The sequence below is a fragment of the Hibiscus syriacus genome, unplaced genomic scaffold (assembly GCF_006381635.1).
Source record: "Hibiscus syriacus cultivar Baekdansim isolate YM2019G1 unplaced genomic scaffold, ASM638163v2 tig00117034_pilon, whole genome shotgun sequence".
NCBI classification, from domain to species: Eukaryota; Viridiplantae; Streptophyta; class Magnoliopsida; order Malvales; family Malvaceae; genus Hibiscus; species Hibiscus syriacus.
The window spans coordinates 5,624,895-5,647,401 of record NW_024063533.1 but is presented as its reverse complement, the minus strand read 5'-3'; the positions used below and the strand labels follow the sequence as shown (position 1 = coordinate 5,647,401).

Below are 22,507 nucleotides of genomic sequence, written 5' to 3'. Positions count from 1 at the left end.
ACAGTGCTAGTAAACAATATTAAAATATGATTTTATCATATCTCATTCAATAAATTAACTTCTAGCGCAGACGTCCGTCAATTTTCTAACATAAAAGGACAAGTTTGGAATATATGAATAGGCAGCTGACCATTTTGTATCTTTTAATAGTCATGGGACTAAAAACTTATACCCTATAGTCATGGAATATATGAATTGAGGGACCATTTGTGCACTTTACCCATATTTAAATTACATATAACTTTAAAATCTTAAATCAAAGATAAATCACAAATTTAAACAAATTCAAATTCATGAACATTATAAAAACAACAGTAATCAAACTCAAGTTGAGTTAGTAAAGAATGATTTATCTAACATTTAACGCTTTCTAAACATTTAATATCAAAATCTTAAAAATTGAATAAGAACAATGAATAGAGGGAATCAGTAATAACAGTGGAGCCATATGTATTTCCCTGATTGCCAAAATTAATGTACGAGTCCAAAACACTCCAGAAAAAAACATTCATTATTCTCTAAATCATTTCCATTTTTATCAAAAATAATAATATAACCTCCGTGGTCCCCCACCCTTCCATCAAACTGTCCTCTAAAAATATGCCAGGTATGCAGATGCAAGGTCATTCATGCACCTCAATGCACCATTTTCAAATAAAAAAAATTAATTAAATTTAAGACTTTCCATAAAAGCAATATAGAAAAAATAGTTTCCATAATTCCCTCTCGTTTTTGAAACCCACCAAAGGCCAAAGCCCCACGTTTCCAATAAAAATTCATTTTTTTATTGTTTCTGTTTCTGTTTCTGTTTCTGTTTCTGTTTCTGTTTGATTTCACACACACACACACACATATATATATATATACATATTTATATAAGAATTTTTGCCCATTAAAGAAGTATTTTAATTTTTTGAGCTTTTTCTTTACTGTGTAATGCAACAAGAAAACTACAAAAAGGAAGGTTCAGCAATGGATAGAGGAGAAAGAGACGAGCTTGAGTTGTCTTTACCTTATCCTCTTCAATATGTAGGCAATACCTTACCTAGGCTGACGTCATTGTACAACAATGACGTGGAAGATGAAACAGATGATTCAGACTCAGATAATAGTTTTGTCTTCCAGATTGATGAAACCTTGTTGATTGATCCTCGCCATGTTTTCCTTCACAAAATGATCGGTGAAGGCTCTTACTCTACTGTTCATGAAGGATTGTGAGTTTTTTTTTTTTGTTTTGTTCTCTTCACCTTTTTTCCCTTTTTTTGGGATGTTTTATGTTTGGTTTTCTTGATATTCTTGACTAGGTTAATCACATTCTTTGCATGTTCTTGGATTTTCATGCTCTTTTGTTTTTTGTGGGCTTCTTTGGGTTTTTCTCCTTTGTCTGAATTCAATTTTGTTTTCATCTTTCTTTATGACATTTGAATTCTTCTGTCTTTTTGTATGGACAAAATTTTCAAAGGGTTCAAGGTGGTTTATCTGTTTTTTTTTGGCAACATGGTGTATTTAAATCTTGATGGGAAAAATGGGTTCTTTTATAAGGGATTTGAGTTCCTTCTAGTTTAAGGTCTATAAAATTTGTTGATTACTATATTTAATGGTAAAGAAGTAAGCTTTATCTTCATTTTTGTGGTCCCTTCAAGTGCTAAGGAAGTAGATTCATGGTTCCTTGTTTGCTGAGTTTTAAAGAGTTAATAATGTCAGATTGGTTGAATGCAATGGTGATAGAATATCTGTTCCGTTGCTTATATAGTCATTTTAGTTGGAGATATGATACGTTCATTTTGAATTTGCACTGCATTTCACTACTGGTTTAGCTAGTTGTTGAAGCTTCGCAAGTGAGAGCATTGATGAAGATTTCCTGGAGGAATATTTTAGGTTCTAATGAAATTTAGCTGATAGCATCAAATTTTGTTCACAAGTTAAAAGATTCATCTCATCATCGATCGATTTGAGATTGACTCTTAACTACATTTAGTTGTTGTTGCGATTTTTGTCAATAGCATAGTTGACGCTTAAAAGATTCATCATCAGAGGATTTGAGATCGACTTTAACTAAATTTAGTTGTTACCGCACGTGTAGTTTGGACTTTGGAATGGTGCTATTTTCACTAATAGCCTAGTTGATGGTTAAAAGATTCATCATCCAATGGATTTAAGATCGATTCTAACAACATTTAGCTGTTACCACACGTGTAGTTTGGACTTTGAAAAGGTGCTATTTTCACTAATAGCATAGTTGATGGTTAAAAGATTCATCATCCAATGGTTTAAGATCGATTCATCATTAGATGATTTGAGATGGATTCTAACTACATTTAGCTGTTACTGCAAGTGTAGTTTGGACTTTGGAATGGTGCTATTTTCACTAATAGCGTTGACGGTTAAAAGATTCATCATCCAATGGATTTAAAATCGATTCATCATCAGATGGATTTGAGATCGACTCTAACTACATTTAGCTTGCACATGTGGTCTGGACTGCAGTGCAATTTTCACTAATAGCATAGTTGATGGTTAAAAGATTCACCATCTGATGGATTTAAGGTCGATTCATCATCACATGGATTTGAGATTGATTCTAACTACATTTTTTTGTTAGTTCCACATGTAATGTGGACTTCAGTGCAATTTCCATTAATAGCATAGTTGACAGTTAAAAGATTCATCATCTGATGGATTTATGATCGATTATGATTGTTTCCTAATTGACTGGACACACCTTGGATACCTAGTCAAATTTCCTATGCATCTTGTTGTATATCAATTCTAAAAACCTCTCATTATCTGCATTTGTATTTAAGTTATAAATTGAACATAATCGATGCTATCTTTTTGTGATATTGTTTGCATGAAAGCGCCCTCTCTACTGTAGATGTCTGGTAAAAGTAATTCTTCATTGCCCTGTATTTCAGCAGTTGTGTATGGCAAAGGAAGACAAAATCTTATGCTAATTCTTATTGATTCTGTGATATCATGTTTGGCATTGTTCAAATTTGATTGCATGCTTGCTTTCTGCGTTTTAGAAGGCTATACCGTTGCAATAAATTTCAATTTTCTATCAACGAATGATTTAGATTCGTCACACTGACAGTTACTTCATTTTATTCCAGCTACAAATCCAAACCTGTTGCTGTGAAGACTATTCAGCCAAGTAATCCATCAGCTGTAATTCATGAACATAAAGAGAAATTTCAGAGGGAGGTTTTACTGCTGTCTAGGATGGACCATGAGAATGTTGTAAAGGTATTTACTTCATTTCCTCTCATGTATAAAACTTACCCTTAAATTTTAGTATGTCTAATTTTACCTTCACCTTCAGTCTCTTGTTTCAAGCTCCTGATCGAAAGCAACGGCTGATTAATATTTGATGTTTTCTGCTTTCCATGTATGTTGTCACATCCTCCTTGCTAGCCAACATGGCAACAGGCTACATAAGCAAACTAAGTTGTCAGATTTGGTGTGGGGATATGGTTTCCCTGTGAGTTTCTCATATATCCATCCATGGAAGATGTTCATTTGAACTCTGCTATTTGTCTGACTGGAGGAAATTTTGCTGCAGATGTGTTTATTATCTCAGAATCTTTCCATACCTAATACAAATATCCTTGAGCAATAGGCTTATAATATGAATTTATCTATTTTCAGGGCCTTTAAAATCCATCAGAATAATTAAAATATGACTTTCTTGTATCATTAAAGTTGATTTTCTGGCTATTTTAACTTTGCATTGTTCCCTCAAGCTGGTGTTCATAACTGCATTAATCTCCCTGTCCTTCTAATTCAAATCTGTTATGCTGAAACAGTTTATTGGTGCTTCCGTGGAGCCAACTTTGATGATAGTTACTGAACTTATGAAAGGTAATACACTTCAAAGGTATTTGTGGAGTGTGCGCCCCAAGTGTCTCGAACTGAAGCATTCGTTACGTCTGGCTTTGGATATTTCCCGAGCTATGGAATACATGCATGCCAATGGCATTATTCATCGTGATCTGAAGCCGAGTAATTCATTCTCTTTTAATCTCAGTATTCTAGTTGCTTTAATTTGGTAAACAGTTAATGGTGTGCTTCGCTTGGTTGTAGTGACCAAGACATAAGATATAGCAAATATTCATTGTTTTCCCGAACAGCAATGGTGACTTCCAATAATATGTTGGGTGCCAAACGAATTATAGATAGTGCTGAAACTGAAAATTTTCACTTTTTCAAGTGAAGCATCAAAATGCTTAAGAATTATAGAAGCAGCTGATAATAAGCCTTGAAATGTTATGCCAGCAAATAATCTGTTTCCTACATATCCTTAATATCATGGCAGGTAATTTGCTTCTCTCCGAGGATAAAATGCATGTCAAGCTGGCTGACTTTGGATTAGCAAGGGAGGAAATAATGGGCGGAATGACTTGTGAGGCCGGTACTTACCGGTGGATGGCTCCCGAGGTGCATTTCCTATAATGCTTCAAATCAATATCTAGTAGTGTATTATCTTCCTAGTTCCGGTGACGTCTGACACCTTTTCTTATATCTGAATTAGTTATACAGCAGAGATCCGCTCCCCATCGGGGCAAAGAAACACTATGACCACAAGGTCGATGTGTACAGCTACTCCATTGTTCTTTGGGAGTTGTTGACGAACAAAGCCCCATTCAAGGGAAGGGGTAACATAATCGTGGCGTATGCAGCCTCAAATGTAAGCTGAAATTTGTGATTCTCATGTCATTACTTTTAACAATATCTAATTATATATCTCTTTTGCAATCTTCAGAATGAAAGGCCTAGTGTGGAAGGTCTTCCAACAGAGATTGCATCTCTCCTGCAGTCCTGTTGGGAAGAGGACCCGAAGATCCGACCGGAATTCAAGGAAATCACCGCGTATCTTACAAACTTGCTCCACAAGTGTTGCTCCGCAGAGATGGAGACTACGCCTCCTAAGATGGTGGAAATCGATCGTTCCATAAACCATGCAAAGGAAGAGTGTACCGATCCCGACCATGTTACCAACAACGGTAACAAGGGAAAGAAATCGAAGACTTATACATCATACTTCCTCTGCTTGGATGATTGCTTCGGATTGATGAGATAGGAGGGTTGATCATGTTTTGACTGCAAATTTTAAACAGAAATTTCCAGAACTTTCAATTGGAAATCAATGCTTTTTATATACCTCAGAAAGAACCAAAAATAAATACTATCAAAGTTTCTGTATGTCTTGTGTTATTGAAATAGAGATGTTCACTTTTGTTAGAAGAAATAGTTTTTAATTTATTTTAACTATTTCATGAATAGAAAACAACTTGATCCACGTAGGCTTAGTTTTGGGCTAATTGTTGCAATGGCCCATCGAGTATTGGGAAATTGGAATATCTTACTGACGTGGAAGGATAACAGAAAAGTCAAAAGCCTCAAAACGACGTAGTTTCACGATGGATCCTCTGTCTCTTATATAAATGTCAGTCTTGCAACATCTTTTTTCAGAAGAAAATTAATTGAATTGAATTGAATTTCCTCCTCTTTTCAACGCCATGAAAGCAGGTCTGTTCTTTATATGTAATTCTAAAAGCATTTAGAGTCTAAGATTATTTAACACTGTCAAGAATTTAGTTTCTCTTGTTTCATGTTTTTAATTTTTATTTACCAGTTGGATGAGTGCTACTTGCTCGTTCTTGTCTCAACTTTATCTTTAAACTGTTTCTTTTGAGCTTTGCTTATGATACGCATACGGGAAATCATGCGCGTTTAGGGCTGCTTAAAGATTAATATTAACTCTTTACTCTGTTAAAAATGAAGCTGTTTAGTATGTTTATTAGTGGTAATCCATAAAATTAAATAAATTAATGTATACTCTCTCTTTTCCCCCAAACATGTTTGGGAGGAGGTGTAGAACCATGAATTCCATCTGTAAGACAATTGCTGGTCCACTTTGGGTTTTTATTAAAATCTGCATGAAGAATTAGATGGCCGATTGTTGACTAGCTTTAGCTTTGGTCTATTTAAAATAGGCACGGCTGATTTCTATTCTTTTTGTTTTAGGTAGAGTTGTTGGAAAAGTTGAATGTTTTTTACGAAACAAATTGGAAGGAATTTAATTAACGAATTACTGGAATCGAAGAATTACTTAATATTTGAAGATTGTCCCTTAATGGAAACAGTTGATACTCTCTACTTTGTTTTGCGTATCGCTAAATTAACTACAAACATGACGCTGCCCTCTGAGTGCTTCACTTGTTAGGACAAGAGCAAAATAACCCATTTGTATTATTTTGGATTTATCTGCTGCAAGAGAATGTGACCAAGATAAGAGAACATCTTAAAAAGTATCTAGTTTATTTCTAGATTTTAGCATTCTTTATATGGGTTATTTTGAAACTGGTGTAGGGTGTTTACAATATTTTTCGGGTAAGTTCTGTCTTCTGTTGGATCAAGTGAGTGTTTGTTGCTGAGCTTTAACTTCAGTTCTATTATCTATCTTTTCTCATTATAGTTCCTTCATGATAATACGCTGACTGAAGACTGAAATTTGTTTAGATTTACGTTCCATGAATCATATTTTTGTACATAAAATATGATTCTGCATGTACCCAATAGCCGGTTATAGCTCCCCCCCACCCCCCACCCCGGTTAGCTGTGGCATTGGTTGATAGTTTCTTGTGATCTCTGATTTCTTATATAAATGTTCACTCGGAATTGGATTCTCAGGTGCTCCATAAAAGACATTTACTATATTCAAATTTGATTCTAAGTTTGCTGAAATTAAGAGGATTACCAAAGTGATTATGGGAACAGAAGAGAACTCACCATCCAAGCCTTCCAAACCTACAGCATCGGCTCAGGTATATCGTAGTTGCCTCCTCTTCACAAGAAGAAAAGAGCTAACAGTGTACTCCTTTGATTGTTGCTCTCTCATCACTTACATGTGATTGAGCCTTACCGATTATTCTAACTTTTACTAACAGGAAATGTCAACACCTGCATATCCTGATTGGTCAAACCCGATGCAGGTTTGTATAGTACATAAATCAAAGGGTTTGAGTTATTTTTCAACTGCTGATCTCGTGTATGAAATTCCTAAAGAGTCTTTTTCCTGTAAAAAATCGTTCAAGCTTACGACTCAGCTTCTTGTTTAGGCTTATTATTATGGTGCTGGGGCTACTCCACCCTTCTTTGCCTCAACTGTTGCTTCCCCAGCTCCACATCCATATATGTGGGGAGGCCAGGTGATACCACCTTTAAAGTCACCATTGTGCAATAATCGGTTTATTTCATTATTTTGTTGGAGTAAGGGTCTTCCTTTCATTTCTGTTGATTATCATTCAGCATCCTTTAATGCCTCCGTATGGCACCCCAGTTCCGTATCCAGTAATATATCCTCCAGGGGGAGTATATGCACATCCTACTATGTCTATGGTAATTTTAGTTTTTTTTTTCCCTCTTTATTTGTGTTCCTTTTGCAGTTTATGTTTCCTTTTGTTTCTTAGCTGTTCATAAGATAAATGTCCTTCCTCATGGCAATTTTTTCTATAGACTCCACGTTCCGCTAAGAATAATAATGATCATGAGGCAAAGAGTGCTGATGACAAGGATCGAGGTGCCACCAAAAAATCCAAGGGAACTTCGGCAAGGAACGCTAGAGAATACATCAGATGCTGCTTCAGGCTCTGGAAAAGATGCTGGCTCTCAAAGGTGCACTATCCTTTTGATGCTCTAATCTTTCCCATAAACCAATTTTCTCATTCACTCTTACCATTGGGTTTTGGTCTAAAGAAATTAATCGAGTTTTGTGCTTGCCTTTTCTAATTCTAATTGCATTCTTAACAGCGGTGAAACTGGCAGTGAGAGTACATCAGATGGAAGCAATGAGAATAATCACCAAGTAGGGCACCGACTACTATATAAATTTCAGTCTCCATATCATCATGGTTTACAGGATAGCATTTTAATACAATGACTTGTCCGTTTCTAATGAATAGTTTCCCTTTGTTTCTCTTTAGGGACCTGCTGCTGGTAAAAAAGGAAGCTTCAAACAGATGCTTGCGGATGGTATATTAAGCTTCCTTATCCAATTTCGGCTTTGCTGTAGGATAAATCCAATCAAACAAGCTTCAGCTTGTTTTGAAAATAAAAGTTCCTATTTATGTTTTCGAAGTGTGCTTATGCTAACAAACTTAGGTTTTTATATTCTAATTACAAATCACTCTTATTACCAGCCAATGCACAGAGTAATAATGCGGGGGCTTTGGTTCCTGGGAAACCCGTAGTCTCTATGTCTGGAACTACTTTGAATATAGGGTTGGATATATGGAGTGGATCCCCTGCTGCCACTGGAGCTGCAAAAATGCAACCAAATGCATCTGGTGCTGTAGTCACAGTTGCTCCTGGAGTTGTAATGCCTGACCAGTGGATTCAAGTATGAGCCTTGGTGGTTTGTGTTTCTAATGTTGCTTGTTCCTTTTTTAACCATTACCATTCGCTTCATTTGTAATCCAATATTCCGCATGAGTTTACAAAAAACTTGCCCTAGTACTTGTAGTCATAACTTAATTTGCTCCGCTGTTGTGTCCTTTTAAGAAGCTAGATTGTTTTGGATGTCATGCGACTTACCAGTGTAGTTTTGTGTTTTTAACTAAATTGGATCTGTTGATTCGTGCAGGATGAGCGTGAGTTGAAAAGACAGAAGAGGAAGCAGTCTAATAGGGAATCTGCCAGGAGATCAAGATTACGGAAGCAGGTAGACTGCTTTAATTTGTTCCTCAACCATTGATTCTGGAATTATTTCCATTCAAGTATCGTTTAGCTTTGTTTCGAATCTCAAGACCTGAAGCTTGTATTTGGTGTTTCCACAGGCGGAGTGTGAAGAACTACAAGGCAGGGTGGAAAGCTTGGCCAATGAAAACTGCTCCCTTAGAGGAGAACTAAAGAAACTTTCTGATGAATGTGAGAAGCTTGTATCAGAAAATAGTTCTATTAAGGTATAATAATATAAACAGACACACCCTTTCACTCGAGGCTTCACCTGAGATCTTGCTGTTGTCCTCGCGACAATTATCTGCTTGAACCTTGCTCTGATCATTCTAGATTTCTGTTAGTTCTTGTAATCCAGTAAATGTGCTGCAATCAGTTAGTTCTTCCTTGAGCATATTTTTTGAATAATGTAATCAACAAATATGATTTACTTCTATAACAGGAGGAATTATCGAGGATTTGCAGAACGGATGCCGTAGCTAAACTCGGACAAGAGAAGCCCTCTTCAATTGTTCAAACGTGAGATGCTGAGGGTAATAGTTAATGGGAAGAGTACAGAGATAAGTAATATTCTTTTTACTAACGGACTAATAGAGCATTTGTTTTCTTTACTGATCTATATTCTAAAGGAAGTGCTTAACCAGAGTTGAGGTTGTGGTATTTGTGTAACCGATTGCGCCATTATTCAGATTTTAATCCAAGTAGGATTTAGGGATATGCATTGAACATGTTTCTTCGTTGCAATGTAAACGACAGATGAGACTGAAATGTGGTTTATGATACTAAAGCCTTAAGAAATACTGAATTAATACTTGTGTGAATTTCCTTTTGGGGGCTTTTATGCCTTTTACCTTGTGAAAAGGAGTATAATTGGAGCCTATAATCCAAGCCCAAAATTTAGCATATTTGTTATCATGTAAAAAGAACCTGGCCACCTTGGAATTTTCTTAGCCAAATTAGGGATAATATTAGGAATAAAAATGAATCAACAAAAACTTGATTTACGACAAGTCTGACCTTAGCATGAATTAAATAATCTCATTGCTTCAGTGGATAATTATTATCCTGAGATCTCGAATTTAAACACGACATTAATGAGGATGTTTAAATATTTAATGTTAAATAATTAAAATTTTTAAACAAATATTATCTTATAATTATTTGTATTAATAAAAAAATTCCGACATTTAATTAATATACATCCGCATATACTCGGACAACGTTGTATTTGCGGAAATTAAGATGAAACCTGTTAAATTCCAAAATAATCCCCCATGCAATGTTCTCTCTCTCTCTCTCTGTTGAGTTGGATCTTAACCAATTTGTGAATTAGCGGGAAGAGTTGTCGTAAGCCCCCGCCACCTGTTGCATGGCCATGCACGTGTCGATCCACAACACCACGTAACGTAAATGTCTAACCCCATCACCCACTTTGTTCATCTATATAGACCAAACCAATCTGTCCTTTGTTCCAATACTCACAAAACCCGTGCTTGCTCATCTCTAACCTCTGGAAACAATGCCCAAGGAAACCCTGGTTTCCCCATTCTCGTTTTTCTCACTTCTCTTCGTTCTTGCTTCGACAAGTACAAACTTCCTCAGCGTCGAAGCTCACTCGCATCGACATGCTTCGACTGCTGGTCAGTTGGTTCTTAAACATCACAGGAAGCTCTTAACTCAGACAGAACATGGAGTAATCTCAGCTGCTTTTGTCAATGATGGAACAAAAGGCCCTTACCATCTTCAGTTCATTACCTTGGAGCCAAACTCCGTATTTCTTCCGGTTGTGTTACATGCAGACATGGTTTTCTTCGTCCATACAGGTACCCTGAAACTTAATGCTTGTAGATTCGGAATACGGTGCATGAATGTAAAATTCTGAGTTTGAAATGATTTTTTTTTTTGGTTTAGGGAGCGGAACTTTGAGTTGGACGGATGATGATGATATAAGGAATGTGGACATTCGGAAAGGAGATGTATATAGGCTGCATCAAGGGGCGGTTTTCTATGTTCAAAGCAACTTAGAGGCTGAAAGACATAAGCTTAGAATTTATGCAATCTTCACTAACACAGAAGATGACACATATGTATGATGCTATTTGTTTTATCCGTTATTTCCCTTTCTTGCTGTTTTAATTCCTGTCCTTGACTTCTAAAAAAAATGTGGACTTTTATGTTGGTCTGTGAATTTAACAAATTCAGGAGCCGTCGACTGGGGCTTACTCGAGCATTACTGATGTGGTTCTTGGCTTTGATTCCAGAGTCCTTCAAGCAGCTTTTAAGGTATGATTTTAAAGTGGTTATAAACATTCCTGCATAATTTTGTATATATAACGGAAACTTGCGTCTCAAGGTACCCGAGGATGTGATAGAAGAAATAATGAGATCAAGCAAAGCACCTGCTATAATTCATGCAGTGCAAAAGGAGAAGAAGGTGTTGGGAGAATGGCAAGATGGACTGTTGAAAGCCTTTCTAGGGAGCAACAGGAGTGGTTTCTTCCGCTCTATCAGTGGCAAGAACAAGAAGAAAACGAAAACATACAATGTTTTTGAAGCAGATCCAGATTTCGAGAACTGTAACGGGTGGAGTGTAACTGTAGACAAGAAAGACTTGCATTTATTGAAACATTCCAACATTGGGGTTTTCATGGTGAACTTGACAAAGGTTGGTTTTTTACTATAGGTTTTCTTAAATAGTAGCATTGTCTTAGTTAAGAAGATACATTGTAATGGTGGAAATTTTTGTGAAGGGTTCGATGATGGCACCACATTGGAATCCAAGAGCTTCAGAGATAGCAATAGTGTTGCAGGGTCAAGGGATGGTTCGGGTGGTTTGTTCTAGCAATGTCAATGAATCTGAGTGCAGAAACATGAGGTATAGAGTGGAGGAAGGTGATGTAATCGCAGTACCGAGGTTCCATCCAATGGCTCAGATGTCATTCAACAATGATTCGTTTGTTTTCATGGGGTTCAGCACATCAACAAAGAGAAACCATCCTCAATTTCTAGCGGGAAAGAGGTCTTCTTTAGGGGTCGTAGATAGAGAGATATTGGCTTTGTCATTCAATGTGTCCAACACAACAATTGATCACCTTCTAAAACCTCAGAAAGAATCAGTGATATTAGATTGTACATCATGTGCCGAGGAAGAGGAAAGATTGATGGAGGAGGAAATTGAAAGGGAAAGAAAGGAAGAGGAAGAAGCCAAGAAGAAAAAGGAGGAAGAGGAGACTCGAAAGAGAAGGGAAGAGGAAGAAGAAGCCAGGAAGAAGGAGGAAGAGGAGGCTCGAAAGAGAAGGGAAGAGGAAGAAGAAGCCAGGAAGAAGGAGGAGGAAGAGGAGGCTCGAAAGAGAAGGGAAGAGGAAGAAGAAGCCAGGAAGGAGGAGGAAGAGGAGGCTCGAAAGAGAAGGGAAGAGGAAGAAGAAGCCAGGAGGAAAGAGAAGGAAGAGGAGGCTCGGAAGAGAAGGGAAGAGGCAGAAGAAGAAGAAGCCAGGAGGAAAGAGGAAGAGGAGGCTCGAAGGAGAAGGGAAGAGGAAGAAGAGGCTCGAAGGAGAAGGGAAGAGGAGGAAGAAGCCAGGAGGAAAGAGGAAGAAGAGGCTCGAAGGAGAAGGGAAGAGGAGGAAGAAGCCAGAAGGAAAGAGGAGGAAGAGGAGGCTCGAAGGAGAAGGGAAGAGGAGGAAGAAGCCAGAAGGGAAGAGAAAGAGGCTAAGGAAAGAGAAGAAGAGGGAGCTGAAAGAAGAAGGGAAGAGGAAGAAGCTGAGAGGAGAAGAGAAGAAGAAGCAAGGAGAGAGCAAAAGGAAGCCCGAAGACGGGAAGAAGAGCGGCAAAGGAGGGCAAGGGAAGAAGAAGAAGAAAGGAGGCGACATGAAGAAGAGAAAGGTCAAGGCGAAGAAGAAGGTGAACCAAGTAGAGAGCAAGAGGAAGCCCGAAGACAGGAAGAAGAGCGGCAAAGGAGGGCAAGGGAAGAAGAAGAAGAAGAAGAAAGGAGGCGACATGAAGAAGAGGAGGGTCAAGGCGAAGAAGAAGAAGAAGGTGAACCAAGTAGGGAGCAAGAGGAGGCCGAGAGACGAGAAAAGGAAAGACATAGGAAAGCAGAGCAAGAAGGTATTGGCAAGGGCCGAGGCCGAAGAATTAAGAAAGTGTGGGAGACTTAATTTTAATGCATCCCCGGATAGATTTTCCAGTCCTTGCTTTTGTTTACAGCAGTAGTGAATAAGAAAAACTGTCCAATGATCCAACCTATGTTCTAGTTAATCGGACTCCATGTTAAGTGGTGTAGAAAAGCTTTCTGAATCTATGTTTTCTGGATCTTGATCTTAAATAAGCTCTTCTTTCCTTTTCTTTCACCTGGTTGTTAGAAAAACGATATCAATGAGGAAAATAAAATCTATGCATGTTTCCCCAGGCGTAACCAGTAATTTACTTATTTAACAAAATCAAGTTCTGTATTTCACAAGGGATATTAAACAAAAGGTAAACATGAATATGCTTCTTTAACCAGGTTTCAATTGCTTTCCAAAAATCCTACAGACACCATAACAGCTAGTCTTAAACCAAGATTCACGTATTGGAAGAGCTAGCAATGTAGGACACAACAACAGTGATGTCGTCAAGCTTGCCACCATAGTAACGAAACCCAGAATCTTGAGCCGCTTTGGCAAATGGTGTCTGCCGGTTCTTATCCACTGCTCGTTCCAGAGCCAAAGTTGCTATCTGCTTAGCCGTCGATTGGGGTCTGAAGCCAGCTCTTAAACCATGAACCACAGCAGCAGTAATCTCATTGTTATACAAGTTATCGAACAAACCATCTGTTCCAGCGACAATCACATCACCTGGCAGAACAGGAATTCTGAAAACCTGGCCCAAAATGATAGATTTGGGAAATATAAGTCGTGAAAAGTCAAAATAGTTTCATATCTTCTACGGAGGACAACATCCGAGATAATCATTCCCATCAAACATGTAGGTAAAGAAAATAGAACATTACATCTGCCTCAACAAGAGATAAGCATGTATTAATGAATCCAATAACTCTAACAGCAGTAGCCAAGACATTGAAGAAATGCAGCCAAATGGGGTCTAACAAACAATCCTTAGCTAATATAAAATTTCGACCTTTTAACCATAAAAGATCCTAGAAAGAGAGAAAAGAGAGCCAGGAGTTTCTATCCTATTCAAAGTTACTAGCTTATGGTGAAATAGATAGAAAACAATGATCAATCCCTTGTATGAGGAGTGGTAACAACTCATCGACTAACCTGACCAGTGCTTGGTAGATCACCACCATTACCACTCTCCAATTGATATGTAAAATTGAAACCGTGTTGCTGCACTGGGGAATGGAAGACGGCGGAACCATCCCTAACCACTATGAAACCGCTGTCCCCCAGATTTATTGCATGTATTCCCTATTGAGAAAAGTAGAGTTATATGAAACCACATGTATAATTTGCTTGCTAAAATCTTATTGAACGTTCTAGACTCAAGCCATTCAACGTTCCCTAAAATCAAGCTAGATAAATTCTTTAGGGCCATTAAACACAAGTTATATTCCAGTACAAAGACATGGAATGGGATGACCGGATGATAGCAATTAAGAAAGCTTTCTGTTTCCTTGTAAGTATCACATCCTAGTGAACTCATCAATATATATCAAGGAAAATTATTCTAAAGATTATCTGTGCTCATCTTTATTAACATAAAAGAAAGCAAACCTCCTCAGTAAGGCCAATGATGCAGGCAGTTGAGGACCCCTGTGATTTCATGTTTGAATGGGCCTTCTCTAATACTCTGGCTGGGTCAATGGAACCCTTTGGTTCATCTTGAATTGCTGCCACTGAATTAGACATAAGTTCACGGGCAAATTCTCCGGCATCAACGCCAACTTCTGCCCAGCCTCCAACACCATCAGCTACCCCTATGGCTTCTTCATTTGAACAAATGAAGTGAGCATCCTCTCCCCCTGTTTTTTCCTTAGCAGGATGCGGGAGATAACATGACCCTGAAACTAGTCTCAAGCTTTTCTTACTTGGAATAGTTCTGAAATCAACATCAAAGAACCAAACAGTAAAGTGAAACTTGAGTCTTAAAAATACTTGAGATTATCTGGTGTCAGAAAAGTTTGAACTATATTATATTGTATATCATTACTGAAAGATAATTTGAAAAGTGAAATAAGGTTAAAAGAAAAAAGGCAAAAGGTGAAATAAAAAATAAAGAGAAGATGAGGGGACATACTGTACAGGTGTGGTCTGTTCATCCTTGGAACTGCCATCAAATGACACATCATGAGCTGCCCTAGCAGAGGTACATGGCAAAGATGAGGTGTGGGTACTTTTCATCCTATGACCGAAAGGAGGATTATATTTGGTATTCCCCTGCACTCCATCACAAATAATGTACCCACAAACAAATCGATTGTTGTGTTGTTCTCGCTTTCTCAAAATCAGGCTAGCTTTATGGCAACTGCTATGGCTTCGATCAGCAAAATAAACCCCAGTAGGATTCAGGAAGTCCAAGCCATTCCCACAACTTGATACCAACTCATCCACATAAACATCTCCGAAAACAGCCTTGGAACCAGACACAGCCATTGTTTTTGTCCTAATACAAAATGGGTTTCGAATGCACCTCTTATCAGATATAGATTTATCTGAATAAGGCAAGGACTGATCCAACCCTGAATTCAGAGACAAAAATTTGAGCTGCCTAAGCAGTGAACTTGGTGAACTTGACAATTGAACTGGTTTTCTTGTAAGTGACCTTTGAAAACCAGTACATATTGCAGGTTTGAGCTTAGAAAGTAAAATAGCCGGCATCTTTAACCCTTATATCAAGTCCCCTTGATTCAAGCACCCAGACAGAATACCAAACCTTGAATTGCATACAAAAAGTTATACATTTACACGCATTTAACCCTATCAGAAATTTCTTCTTTACTGAAGCATGTTTCTGTGAATATCTGAAAACAGCACAGAAAGTAGAGGTATATTATATGTAAATAGATCTGGCTTTAGGCTTGTGGCCAAGATTCATAAAACGTTCACCAAATTCACAAAAAAAAAAGTGGGAAATGTTCAATCACAAAGTAATTACATGGTTGAATAATAACTCATATTGCGTTTAGATACAAAAGCTTCTATTAAAAAGAATAAAGATCACAACTTTAATATTTTCTGGGTAACTTTCCCTTCCGGTATGCAATGGTTATATTATAGCTTAAATTCAACGAAAAATGGTTTTGGTGGCATTGGTTTATTCTTTTGTTAGCTGCATTAGAACAGAACGTATTTTCAAGGAAACAAAATATGGGTAATTTAAAGAATCTGAATGATGAGAAATATGAATCAGAAAAACTGAAACATTGCACAATAACCCAGCAAACAAGTCGAGATTACAAACAAAGAAAACGCAAAAGGAAGAACCTGTTGAAGCTGGTTGTGGATCCCAGAGTTGAAGGTGGAAGAGAGAAGAAAGAAGCTCCCAAGATTGAATCAATCCAAAAAATCGACGATCTCCGGAGCCTCTCCCTGTTTCCCTCTGGCTCTGCGTATGCTAACTTAATGCAGGGAATGTGCTGAATAAAGGGGTAAACACGTGAGGTATTTTTGGACATCCCCCTTCTCTATTTTTAGATTTTGATATACGGGTAAAGTATACAAATGATCCCGATTATAGGGTGATGATTTATTAAGTCCTCTAATTATTAAAAGTAAAAAAAATGGTCATTCAATTATAGGGTGTTTGCTTTGTTGAGTCTTTCTATTATTAAAAGTTACAAAATGATCACCAGACTATTTAATATGTTCCAAACTCATCATTTTCCGTTAAAAATTTGACAGTAGTATGAGTTGGATGTTAACCCAAAGAAAATTTAATCTCAGAGTCTAAAAAATATCATATATTAGTACATCTAGCTCAGACTGTTGTCAAAATTTTAATAAAAATAGACGAGTTTATAATACACTAAATAATCGGTGGCCATTTTGTAACTTTTAATAGTCAGTGACTCAATAAAGGAACACCCTATAGTCGGATGACTATTTTGTAACTTTTAATAATCGAGGGACTCAATAAAATATCATCCTATAGATGAGGGACTATTTGTGTACTTTGCCCTTGATATATTTGTTTCAAGTCCATCCACGTATACTTTTATTTATTAGTTTCTAGAAGAAAAATGGTTATTCAATTAAATCATTTAAATTATACTGATTATAACCAAAATATTCTCATAAATTTTGGATTTAAAATCTATGCTTTAGTTTTCCATCCTCAATTTTCAATATATAATTACCTTTAAAAGTGTATTTCTAGAAAAGGATTATAAACTTTGTATGACATAATAGTGGTGCGAAACCCGTGAAATTTAATATAGGGCCCAGAAGAGTTGAGACGTGAGGTGGCGGTTAGTGGCAGGTTGGTGACCTGAATAATTATTAATTCTTTTGAAAACATGAATTAAGATTCGGGGTTGAAGAGCAAGCAAGGTCACCAACATTTTGGATATCAAATAGAAATCGTAATCCAAATATAGGGGAATTATGGATAAGTCGTATTTATCGTGATTGTAGATATAATAGATGTTATTATGATCATAACGAATATTGGGGTCGTGCAATAACGATTTTGAACAGTATTATTATCACTGTATAATAATCTCTATTTCAATAGCAAACTGCTATTTGTATCCTGTTTTTGGATTTAAGCTGCATACAATTGCGTACAGTCCTTAGTATTACATGAACAATCAACATTCTTTCACATAATAATCTAAAAGATAAGATACACGGAGATATTTATTAACAGAGTGGAAGATGAGGAGGTGGAGGTGCAAACTTTGCATTTTACTTTTCTCATTCTTCACTATAAATGCCATTCACAATCTTCATGTTGTGTGCACTTCCAGATGACTACAATGCGTGAATCACGTTACTGAAATATTAATAGAAAAACATCACAGCTATACACCATATAGATGACAGTATACATGGAATTTTTTATGGTTTTAGCTATAAAATGACCTGAGTTATCTTCTCTAAAGCCAATGAATACCTATACGCTTATCAGTATTGTTAACTTATAAAATTTTAAATACGTGAGAATTTATAAATTTTAGGAAGAACGAAAACATATTTTTAATAAAAATATAAAAAATTTCTAAAATATTTAAAAAGAATTGAAACTTTTGGGGGGTGATTGTCCTCACCAACCCTTTTAAGTCCATCCTTAATCCAATAGTGCTCCTACAGAGGGGATCGCATTAATTGTTTAGATATTAAAACAAATAAAAATTTAAGTATTAAAATAAAATAAAATTAATAATTTAGATACTAAAAATGTAGTTTACTTTTAGTTAGCTGCTCTTTACCTTTATAATTTTTCCTCTATTCTCGTGTCTATTATTCGGTAATCACTGAAGCCTCGTCCTAAAACCCCAAACCCGAGTCGGAAACCCTAGCCAGTTACTGGAGCAACACTGAGAATAAAACATTGAAATGGACCTGGATGATTTACGAGAACTCGACGGTTCAAGTCAGCTCAATACTCGAACATCCAAATTCGAGCCCAAATCTTCCAAATTCTCACCCAAGCTCAAACAGGCCTCTAAGCCAAAGCACGAACCTTCATCCAAACAAGAGCCACAAGACTCCGCACCCAAACCCCAACCACCACCACCAACACCACCATACCTGTGGAAACAGTTTCGAAAAAGAAAGAAAATGATGACGAGGATTTAAAGCCACCGGTGGTTGCTTATTACTGTTTTTGGAATAAAATTGCGGTTATATGTTTTGCAATATCCTTTAAGACATTGCTGGCGACCATATGAGTTAGATGAACGATGCGAGGAGGTTGTCTCTTATCCCCCCCCCCTTTTCCTCCTTTTCTCTATTTGGACCAATCTTGTTCTTTGGTTATTTTGCAGGTAAGGGTGAAACCTGCTATTGCGGAAGTGGAAATTGACATGTCTGTCGATGTTGATTCAATAAATTATGACAGTGAATCTGATAAAAAAAATGAAGATGACAAAGCAGGTTGGCTTGGCTCTGATTCTACATTGTTTTTTATATATATTTAAACAAAAATTAAATTAAATGTGTTCTTTTGATTTGTTTGTAACCTTGGCTAGTGGTTTGACATGTGTTTTCGAAATCAATTTTGTTTGATAATCTAATTTCGTATTGTTATTACTTTTTAGACTTTATCTTTTTCTTGGCTGCCACCACGCCTAACTGGCTATGGCTCTGCTGTTGGAGTTTTAATGGGCGATAAGGTATGTGCATCTGGTTTCTCTTTGATGAGCTTTTTTGAGACTGGTTATATAGTATTTGACATGTAAGGTTCCAGTCATTATATTGAAGCAGATACAATATTGATCTTTAGCTGTTCTTTCTGTTTTTTTAAACCTACATACGCATTGCTTAGATTTGAGATGGGAATTAACTGGTGGTAGTTTTTACATTTATATATATTCTATTTTTTATTATGGAATGGAAACAGTAGTTCTAAGGTTATTTTTATGGTCCAGTTGCACCTAAATCCTATTCATGCAGTTGTTCAGTTCCGACCATCGTTGGAACATCTCAAGTCCAGTGTGTCAAAGAAAAAGAACATGGTGGCTGCTGATGCGGAAGTTACTATTAAAGTAGAAGAACAAAACGATGGGAAAGCAGCTGATCCAGCAACCAAGCAGGTTATTCCTGATTTTTGGGATATATTTTATGGAATGCTTAAATCTAAAGTTAAAAAAATGTGTCTAAAATGAACCTTGGTTTTGGCTGCTTAAATCTCTTTTTCAAAATTTTCCCCTGTTATTTCCCTTTGCATATTAATTCTATAAACGAGTTTGAAGTTTTACTCTGATGCAGAGCAAGAAAATACAGTCCTTAACAGCTGAGCAAAAAGCTGAAGATAAGGAGGTATTATTTTCTACTTTTTTTATACAGCAAAATGGTGTTTGTTGTCACTTGCTAAATTAATTAGATTTGCTCATTCCCCCCTATTTTTTGTTCCTTTTCCTTCTATTTCCAGTGTTGGGTTCCTCTCAAGTATCATAGCTCCAAGAGTGATTTCTCTGCTCAGTATTTGCTTAAAATGATGGCAGAACAAAGCTGTCCAATTGAGTTTAGCATGAGCCCGTATGTGTTCTATTACCTGTTTATTTGTCGGCCTTTATTCTAAGAATTTGGAGAGAAGTTCAAAGTTACTGTATTGATGTATTAATAGGCTGATTGTATATTGCTTTGAATTGTTTCTCATTATCTCTAGGTATGATTATGTCGACTCCTTATGTCCTTTACCTAGCAGCAGCAATAAATCACAAGGTCCATCCAGAAGGTATGGTTACCCTTCTAGTTTATTTCTAGCTTCCACAGGCATACGAATCAGAAGATGCAATTTGGTATATGTATGTTATTTGTTCACGTGTTTGATATGTTCATAGCTGTATTTGGTGGTGGAAAATGCATCATCTGCCTCTTCTTTATGTTTAATGATTTAAAGACCATGAGATTGTTTCTTTCAGGTTTTTGCTTTCAATTCCACTGGAAGAACGTTTGAAGACATTACTGACTAAGGTCTGTTCGAGTAGAGCTTCCACCTTGTATTTTTCAGCTTGTATGCTGTCTGCAAGGTTTGGCTGCTTTCAGATATATAGTACATCAATGGATGAAGTTTTACGCCCCAAAATTTATAACACTGCAGACTGTGTCTACCTTAAACCTTTTCCCTATCCATTCCCTAAGAACCTAAGCTTTCAGCTGATATGCATCTTTACTTTAATGCTTTTGTTGCCTGAAATTAGGATCATGATCTTATAATTTAGTATTTTAATTGAATTAAGAATGCTATAAAATCTTGCATTTTTTTCTCTTATTTAAATTCCTTATTGGAAAAGAGAAATTAAGGTTTTTGACTGTTAAATTTTACCTTGTTTGCCCAGTCTTGGTAAGGATTACGAAAGCTATAATATAATGTATTATCCCATGTAATATTTCCAAATCCTTTTCTTCTCTTAATAGGGACCGTCTTTACACCGATTCAGCGCTCTCAGATCCTTTGTTGAAGAGGTCCCAATTGAAGAATTCTTTGAGGTCCCTCAGAAGCATGCTCTATTAGTGCAGGGACTCTGGGTTCCTAAGAGTTCATTATTATTTCCGGAGGATCCGTCCAAATCTTCAGCCAGAGACTACATGCTTTTCTTATTTAGCAAGAACCTGTTAATAAGCTTTTCGGAAGTAGATGCCCTTTCCACAAGTTGCAAAGAAGAAGTGAAAGGCATTCTGAAAATTTTAGCCGTACAAAGGATGGCCTTCAAAGATTGGAACTTTGGAAGTTAAATTGGGATGCTGATAACAAATTCAAAAAAGAATATCCAGATATTGTTAGGAAACAAGAACAGATTTGGAAAGCTGGAGAACACAACGTAATTAGTCATATTTGTCAAGGTGCAAAAGGTGGCCCTAGTAGAACAAGGCCTGGCACAGTCACAAATCCAGAAAAAAGCAGTGAACTCTGATAAAGTTGCAAGAAAGGCTACACCTGGAGCACAAGCTGGGACGACAATGTCTGATGAAACTCAAGAAGCTATACCGAAGGTGCTGAAAAAAGTGTTTCAAACTTAAAAGGTTTGCAGGTAGATTATTAGAGGCTTTAACCATAGACATTTCAACCTTACTATTTGCTCCAGTCATTTCATCCTATGTTGAATATGTAAACCTTGGTTTATTTATGCTGATGAAAGCTTCTTTAAATTTTGTTGCACTGACTGTTTGTTTTTAGATTGCAACTGATTCGCAAGGGTTTATGGGATTTGGCTCTTTCCGAGTCTACCCTTCCTAAGGCAGATGCTAGACTGGTTGTTAAGGCAGCATTTGGTGCTGATGCGCCTGAGCATGAGCTCCAGGAAGTCGTAAGTCAAGTTGCAGTAGAACTTCCTCGTGGTCCTTTGGTTATGAAGTCTTCCCCAGAGAATCCAGAATATGATCCATTGAGGTTGTATAGATCTTTTCAACTAAAAAAACTAAGCTTAAATAAACAAATATGGTCTCTATTTTCAATTTTACAAATTTCTCTCTTCTTCATAAAAATATTCTTTTCAATGCACAGGGAAGTTGTGATTAATCTTCTTCGTGTGAAAGAAAAGCTCAAGAAGGCAGATGTCGAAGCTGCAGCCCTTCTTAGTCTCAAGAGGAAAATTACTAGTAATGAATATAACAAGGTATGTTGTGTATTTAGTATCTTGTTTTCCTGACATACTTCCTTTAGGTTTGAGGCACGAGTAATTGTTTGCATGAGGCATACATAAATGTAATAAGGTATAAATAAAATCGTAAAATGCCTTCTCACATTCTAATACCAAATACAAATTAACATTGAGAAGAATTATGTTATTTGCAGCCAGCTTAGAGAATCATACTAGTGAATTAAGATGTGTAAACATGTCTTGTTTTGACGAGCATTACCTAACAGATATGGTGCTGGCCAAATCTTACTAGTCGCGTCTTCCTTTTGCAGGTAATGGCTGATTTTTGTGAGTGTAGAGGTAACTGGTGGGTATTGAGAAGTGGTGATAGTAAACCAAGCTAATTTTGAACACTTGTTCATGGGGATTCTTATGAAATCACGGCAAAAGGGTATTAATCTGAAATATTTTCAACAAAAAAATTAGTTTTGTGACGACATGGCATGTATAGCTTTCTTTTATTTTCTTTTTTTCCTTTTAACTAGTTTTGGCTGATGACTAGGCCAATTTACATGGGATGGGAAT

The 22,507-nt window shown here is 36.8% G+C and overlaps 3 protein-coding genes and 2 pseudogenes across 4 annotated transcripts; 4 read left to right on the top strand and 1 right to left on the bottom strand.

The window, feature by feature from the left end:
- Positions 1-885: 885 nt before the first annotated feature.
- LOC120196487 (serine/threonine/tyrosine-protein kinase HT1-like) lies at positions 886-5,108 on the top strand. Its single transcript, XM_039198292.1, has 6 exons — positions 886-1,214; positions 3,114-3,246; positions 3,807-4,002; positions 4,316-4,437; positions 4,532-4,687; positions 4,763-5,108. The coding sequence occupies exons 1-6, from the start codon at positions 937-939 to the stop codon at positions 5,078-5,080; spliced, it is 1,203 nt and encodes a 400-aa protein (XP_039054223.1). The 5' UTR covers positions 886-936; the 3' UTR covers positions 5,081-5,108.
- A 1,585-nt stretch (positions 5,109-6,693) lies between these two features.
- LOC120196837 lies at positions 6,694-9,381 on the top strand (annotated as a pseudogene).
- An 872-nt stretch (positions 9,382-10,253) lies between these two features.
- Positions 10,254-13,082, top strand: LOC120196835 (vicilin-like seed storage protein At2g18540). Its single transcript, XM_039198548.1, has 5 exons — positions 10,254-10,559; positions 10,648-10,823; positions 10,939-11,019; positions 11,090-11,401; positions 11,487-13,082. Exons 1-5 carry the CDS (start codon positions 10,256-10,258, stop codon positions 12,888-12,890), a joined length of 2,277 nt encoding a protein of 758 aa, XP_039054479.1. The 5' UTR covers positions 10,254-10,255; the 3' UTR covers positions 12,891-13,082.
- A 98-nt stretch (positions 13,083-13,180) lies between these two features.
- Positions 13,181-16,310, bottom strand: LOC120196955 (probable protein phosphatase 2C 80). Of its 2 annotated transcripts, XM_039198624.1 has the most exons (5): positions 16,161-16,310; positions 14,974-15,697; positions 14,451-14,775; positions 13,995-14,144; positions 13,181-13,593 (listed from the first exon to the last, which is right to left on the bottom strand). In XM_039198624.1, exons 2-5 carry the CDS (start codon positions 15,552-15,554, stop codon positions 13,297-13,299), a joined length of 1,353 nt encoding a protein of 450 aa, XP_039054555.1. In that variant the 5' UTR covers positions 15,555-15,697; positions 16,161-16,310; the 3' UTR covers positions 13,181-13,296. The 2 variants fall into 2 exon arrangements, with proteins under 2 accessions (XP_039054555.1, XP_039054556.1); XM_039198625.1 differs by lacking the exon at positions 16,161-16,310 and having other exon boundaries at positions 14,974-15,931.
- Positions 16,311-18,203: 1,893 nt separating this feature from the next.
- LOC120196439 lies at positions 18,204-22,418 on the top strand (annotated as a pseudogene).
- Positions 22,419-22,507: the final 89 nt, after the last annotated feature.